Source organism: Cebus imitator, unplaced genomic scaffold, assembly GCF_001604975.1.
Source record: "Cebus imitator isolate Cc_AM_T3 unplaced genomic scaffold, Cebus_imitator-1.0 Scaffold280, whole genome shotgun sequence".
Taxonomy (NCBI): domain Eukaryota; kingdom Metazoa; phylum Chordata; class Mammalia; order Primates; family Cebidae; genus Cebus; species Cebus imitator.
Window position 1 is genome coordinate 1,628,636 of NW_016107595.1, and position 6,807 is coordinate 1,635,442.

The 6,807-nt window shown below is 50.0% G+C and overlaps 1 protein-coding gene across 5 annotated transcripts in view; it reads right to left on the minus strand.

The window, feature by feature from the left end:
* The window catches only part of UNC13A (unc-13 homolog A), an 86,149-nt gene that overhangs the window by 61,886 nt on the left and 17,456 nt on the right, over positions 1-6,807 (minus strand). For all 5 annotated transcript variants that reach the window (XM_037728770.1, XM_037728767.1, XM_037728769.1 and 2 more), the window contains exons 5-7: positions 4,472-4,595; positions 2,825-2,898; positions 1,608-1,662 (exon numbers count right to left, since the gene is read on the minus strand). In XM_037728770.1, the coding sequence (XP_037584698.1) occupies positions 1,608-1,662; positions 2,825-2,898; positions 4,472-4,595 (253 nt within the window). The remainder of the gene's footprint in view (positions 1-1,607; positions 1,663-2,824; positions 2,899-4,471; positions 4,596-6,807) is intronic.

Sequence of the window (6,807 nt, forward strand, 5' to 3'; positions counted from 1 at the left end):
AAAAAAAAAAAAAAAAGAAAGAAAGAAAGAAAGAAAAGAAAGTAAATGAAAAAGGAGAGGGAGGCTCAAGAGTGAAGTGGGGTTTTGGTGTCAGCAGGTGGGAGCTGTGCCCTGACGCTGTATGGTTTGCTACTTCCTCTCCACCGCAGAGCAATGGGAAGGTATTTTAAGGAGGGAGACAGCTCTTCCATCCATGAAAAGACCCGGTCCGGCTGCATCTGAGTGTCCACAGGGCCCAGGGAGATAAAAAATCTTGACGGCTGCAGCCTTGTTGGAAATAGGAAGAGGAACGTTTTCATCATCATAATTAACAGACAGGGTGTGGTGGAAAGGGAAGCAAAGTTGGAGTCCCTCAGACCTGGGTTCAAATCCTGGCTCTGCCACTTGCTGAGTGTATGGCCGTGGGCAACATCACCTCTTGGGCCTCAGTTTCTCCATCTAAGAAAATGGGTGAATGAAACAGCCTTTGTCTGTTGTAGGTGCACCTGTTGTACGTGTGTTGGCACATCTTCCATCTGTTTCTGTCTGCAACGTCTGAGTGTGGGCTGCTCGGGGTTTGTGCTGGCCCCATGACTAGTTTGTTGAATGAGTTCTATGTCCTCATCCAGGATGTGATGAATGGAAGTGACGCATCTACAAAGTGTTTCTCATGTCTCTAGATGTCCCAGATCCTTCCAGTCGCCCTCAGAGTGCGGGTCTGTCAGATGCGCTGTTTCAAAGAGAAGGTCCCTAAATGTTGGAGAGGGACACTGGCCTGCTCAGGACCACAGAGCAAGGTGGGAATCAAGCCCAAGTCTCAGAACTCTCTCCCTCCTTCCCTTCCTCCCTTCCTTTCTTCCTTCCTTCCTCCCTCCCTTCCTTTCTCTCTCCTGCTCTCTTTCTTCTTTCTTTCTCCTTCCTTCCTTCCTTTCTCTGTCTTTCTTTCTTTTTTCCTTCCTTTGTAGCAAGGTGGGAATCAAGCCCAAGTCTCAGAGCTAGCTTTCTTTTTTTTCTTTTCTTTCTTTCTCTTTCTTTCCCTCTTTCCCTCTTTCTTTCTCTCTTTCTTTCTCTTTCTTTCTTTCTTTCTTTCTTTCTTTCTTTCTTTCTTCTTTCTTTCTTTTTTTTTTCTCTCTCTCTCTCTTTCTTTTTCTTTCTTTCTCTTTTCCTTCCTTCCTTCCTTTTCTGTTCTTTTCGTTTTTGAGTCAGAGTCTTGCTCTGTCACTCAGGCTGGAGTGCAATGGTGTGATCTCAGCTCACCACAGACTCTACCTCCTGGGTTCAGGGATTTCTCCTCCCTCAGCCTCCTAAATAACTGGGATTACAGGCACCCACCACCATGTCTGTTTAATTTTTTTTTTTTTTTTTGTATTTTTAGTAGAGACGGGGTTTTGCCAAGTTGGTCAGGCTGGTCTTGAACTCCTGACCTTGGCCTCCCAAAGTGCTGGGATTACAGGGATGAGCCACCACACCCAGCCTCAGAACTCTAACTTCTAATACACTGTAAGTGGACACTGCACTCTCAGGACTTTGTATCTCTGGAGGGGAGGAGTCTTTAGACAGGACAGTCATGGGGTAGGGGAAGGATGAGGGTTTCAGCGGATGCCCAAGAAGAATCAAGAGGTACTTACAACACTGGTTGCTGGGGACAGGCAAAGGCTTTTCTTGTTCATCTTGGAATGAATACTGAAGGGGTGGGGGAAGGAGAAAGGGCTTGTCTCAGAGGGACTGAAGGCCAGGGGACCAGGATAGTCCTCTGTTCCGTCCCATTCTCACTTCCCTCTACCTCCCAAATTCTCTCCCTCTCTATGAGAAGGATATGGGGAGTAAGAGAGAAAAGGAGAGAAAAAGACGCACACACATACACACACACACACACACACACACACACACGAGAGAGAAAAGGAGAGAAAGGCACACACACACACGAGAGAGAAAAGGAAAGACACACACACACACACACACACACACACACACACACATAAGAGAGAAAAGGAGAGAAAGACGCACACACACACACACAGCATGTGTGGAGCCTCCTAAAGTGTTGGGATTCCAGGTGTGAGCCCCAGGCCCAGCCTCTGCATGTTTCTTGACTGCGTTCACTATTTGAGCAACATCATGGAAATCCAAACCTCAGCATCATGCAATATATCTGTGTAACAAACCTGCACATGTACCCCTTGAATGTAAAATAAAAGTTTTTATTTTATTGTTATTATTATTATTTTGAGACGGAGGCTTGCTCTGTCGCCCAGGCTGGAGTGCAGCGGCATGATCTCGGCTCACCGCAACCTCTGCCTCCCAGATTCAAGTGATTCTCCCACCTCAGCCTCCTGAATAGCTGGGCTTACAGGCGCCCACCACCACACCTGGCTAATTTTTTGTATTTTTAGTAGAGACGGGGTTTCACCATGTTGGCCAGGCTGGTCTCGAACTCCTGACCTCAAATGCTGTCCCCGCCTTGGCCTCCCAATGTGCTGGGATTACAGACCTGAGCCCTTGTACCCGGCTAATTTTTTCTTTTACTTTTAGTAGAGACAGGGTTTCACCAGGTTGGCCAGGCTGGTCTTAAACTCCTGACTTCAGGTGATCCGCCTGCCTCAGCCTCCTAAAGTGTTGGGATTCCAGGTGTGAGCCCCAGGCCCAGCCTCTGCATGTTTTTCGGCCCCATCACTGTCTCGAGGCTGGACCACGTGAGTCAGGGATGCAGTCAGGTTACAAAGAATCAGAAGCAGAGACTCAGGGAAAGACAAGCTCAGAGAGAAACAGCATCGGTAAGTGGAAAATGTGGGGAGACAGGGACAGAAACAAGTAAGAAAACAGCCCTTCCCACCCCAACACTTACTTCATCCTGGTCCCTCATAGCATTGAGCTGCTCCAGCTTCTTGGCCCAGTAGCGAGCCTCTTCTTCCGGAATGTCTGCAAGCAGAGCCCCGTCTGTGAGCCTGGAAGCCCCTCCCTGCCCCTCAGCCTCCATCCTCCAGGCTTCCTGAGCTCCAGCCAGGCCCTGGCTTCTGGGGTCTTTGGCAAACCCTCAGAAGTGGGGGTGGGCTGATCTGCGGTCCCAGGAGGGTAGATGGAGATGAAGGGGAGGTACCGTGGTGCCTCTGCCTCCCCCCTCCTCAGAGATGGATGGAGAACAGTTGGAGGATGAGAGGAGATGGTTCCTGGCATTTACAAGGGTGGGGAAGCCATTGTTTTTATTATTTATCTATTTAATTTTTTTTTGAGATGGGGCCTTGCTCTGTTGCCCAGGCTGGAGTGCAGTGGGGCGATCTCAGCTCACTGCAACCTCCACCTCCCAGGTTCAAGTGATTTTCCTGCCTCAGCCTCCGAGTAGCTGGGATTACAGGCGCCCGCCACCATGCCTGGCCAATTTTTTGTAATTTTTAGTAGAGATGGGGTTTCACCAAGTTGGCCAGGCTGGTCTTGAACTCCTAACATCAGGTAATCCTTCTGCCTCGGCCTCCCAAAGTGCTGGGATTACAGGCTTGAGCCACCACGCCCAGCACATTGTTTTTATTTTTTAGAGTCAGGGTCTCACTCTGTCACCTAGGCTGGAGTGCAGTGGCGCAATCACAGCTCACTGCAGCCTCATACTTCCAGGCTCAAGCGATCCTCCCCCCTCAGCCTCCTAAACAGCTGGGACTACGGGAACCTGACACCATGGCTGGTGAATCTTGAACTTTTTCATAGAGATGGGAAGTTACTAGATCACCCAGGCTGGTCTCAAACTCCTGGCCTCCAGTGATCCTCCCGCCTCGTCCTCCCAAAGTGCTGGGATTACAGGCATGAGACACTGAGCCTGGCCAGTGTCACGGTCCGCACACAGCAGCTTCACAGCAATTGTGGGAAGTAGAAATGCTTCCTTTTTAAACTTTCCTTTCTTGTTAAAGAATAAATCATAAGCGTGCTAATAGCTTTGTTAAGCCCTATCCTGTGTAGCTGTTAAACATGCCTACAGGCACATGGTACATTCTATGTCCTTGTACTTTAACCAAGATCTCTGTGCTGGACGTGCTCACAGGCATGTCCCAGCTCTCCACTGCTTTTAGAAAAGTTTTAAGCCGTTAGCCAATCAGGTTTTAGTTTACACTGTGAGGTCTGGCTCCAGCCAATGAAGATCAGACACAGCAGTAAGGACACCCCCGAATGCGTAAGGAATAAATTAGCGTGTTTTCCTTTGTTCATTGTACTCTCTTGGCAAGATGGCTAGCGAGGGTACCCTTCCTGCAGTCCAGGAAGTAAAAATTGTGTTGCTGAAAGATCCTTTGTCTCAGTGCTGATTTTTCTTTCCGGCACCAAGCGTCTATTTCCAACACCCCTGTTCTCTGTAACCCAAGAAACTCTCTCTCCTCTGGGGCGAAGGACCCTCATTCTTAGCCTGAAGGGTCAGCTAGACCTCCCCAGGCCTGTTCACTCTCCTGGAATACCTGAGTGAGTCCAGAAGTGGGGCTGGGGCTGGGTGAAGGTCACATGCCCCGGTACTCACCTAAAGGCAGCTCAAAGCGCGTGTCCAGGAGGATGCGGTGGAAAGTGGGGTCCTTGGTGCCGCAGATCTCGCTGTCCGCCATGATGACCTGGGAGTCCAGCGTCAGCCACTCTCCGGGGCCCTCCTGGGGTCGGGAAGCAGGTGTGTGGTCAGGGGTCTGCTGCATGCTGGGCCCCGGGGCCCCTACTCTCACATGAGACTTCCCCCCACCCCTACCCCAAAACAAAAGTCATGTCTCATGTCTCCTCTCTCTTTCCTCCCTTCCTTCCTGTCTCTCTCTCTTTCCTCCTTTCCTCCCTCCCTCTCTCCCACCTTCCTTCCTTCCCTTCTTTTTTTTTTCTTTCTTTTTTTGAGACAGAGTCTTGCTTTGTTGCCAGGCTCCAGGCTGGAGTGCAATGGTGTGATCTCGGCTCACTGCAGCCTCTGCCTCCCAGGTTCAAGCAATTCTCCTGCCTCAGCCTCCCGAGTAGCTGGGACTACAGGTGCACCACCACACCCGGCTAATTTTTGTATTTTTTAGTAGAGAGAGGGTTTCACTATGTTGACCAGGATGGTTTTGATCTCTTGACCTTGTGATCCGCCCGCCTCGGCCTCCCAAAGCTTGCTTTCTTTCTCTTTTTTTCTTTTTTCTTTCTTTTTCTTCCGTTTCTTTCTGTCTTTCCCTCCCTTCCTTTTTCTTTTCCTTCATTCCTTCCTTTCTCTCTTCTTTCTTCTTTCTTTTTTCTTTTTTTTTTTTTTTTTTTTGAGACGGAGTCTCGCTCTTGTTACCCAGGCTGGAGTGCAATGGCGCGATCTCGGCTCACCGCAACCTCCGCCTCCTGGGTTCAGGCAATTCTCCTGCCTCAGCCTCCTGAGTAGCTGGGATTACAGGCACGCACCGCCATGCCCAGCTAATTCTTTGTATTTTTAGTAGAGATGGGGTTTCACCATGTTGACCAGGATGGTCTCGATCTCTTGACCTCGTGATCCACCCACCTCGGCCTCCCAAAGTGCTGGGATTACAGGCTTGAGCCACCGCGCCCGGCTCTTCTTTCTTTTTTCTTTCTCCTTCTTTCCTCTCCTTCCTTCCCTCCCTCCCTCCCTCTCTCTCTCACCCCTCCCTTCCCCTCCCCTCTCCTCCCCTTCTCTGTCTCTCTTTTTCTTGCTCTCTTTCTTTATTTTTGGAGCTGGGGTCTCTCTATGTTGCCCAGGCTCATCTTGAGCTCCTGGCCTCAAATGATCCTTGTGCCTCAGCTTCCAGTAGCTGGGACTACAGGCATATGCCACTGTGCCTGGCTGTGTTCCCATGTTACACATGAAAAAACTGAGATTTGCAGAGAGAAAGGTCTCAGTCCAGAGCCACATGGTGAGTCAGGGGAACCCAAAGCAAGGGACCTAGAGAGGGAGCCCCTTGGGGTCATGTAGGGACAGCCCCAGCCCGGCATGGTAATTCCTCACCCCTGATAAGGGGTTATGGGACTCTGACTTCAGATAAAAGCCCTGGGGCCTGCCATCACCCAGGGAGAACATCCCCCAGGAGAGCGAGCCCATTTCCCCTGGTTCAGAAATGTCAGTCTTTGAGCAAGTGGGGTCCACTCTGAACCTCAGTCTCTTCATTATTCAAATGGGAATGATCTTTAGTGGAATCTACTTTCTGCCACCCAGGTGACCAGGCTTCCCTCACACTTGAAGGGCCACTGAGGAAATTTTGGGTCTCCCTCAAGGCTTCCTTTTATAGATTTTAATTTAATTTTTTTGATACAGAGTCTCACTCTATCACCCAGGCTGGAGTGCAGTGGCATGATCTCAGCTCACTGCAAACTCTGCCTCCCAGACTCAAGTGATTCTCCTACCTCAGCCTCCTGAGCTGCTGGGATTACAGGTGCACACCACCATGCCTGGCTAATTTTTTGTATTTTTTAGTAGAGACAGAGTTTCACCATGTTGGCTAGGCTGGTCTTGACTTTTGACCTCAGGTGATCCGCCTGCCTCAGCCTCCCAAAGTGCTGGGATTACAGGCGTGAGCCACCGCGCCCAGACAGGGCTTCCTTTTAGACTCACTTGCCTGGAATGTTGCAACCATTTCGTCCCTCCCATTCATTCATTCAAAAGCAGACACTCACTGGCCAGGTGCAGTGGCTCATACCTATAATCCCAGCACTTTGGGAGGCCAAGGTGGGCAGATCATTTGAGGTCAGGAGTTAAAGACCAGCCTGGCAAACATGATGAAACTCCATCTCTACTAAAAATGTAAAAATTAGCTGGGTATGGTGGTGGGTGCATGTAATCCCAGTTACTCAGGAGGCTGAGGCAGGAGAATCACTTGAGCCAGGTAGGCAGAGGCTGCAGTGAGCCGA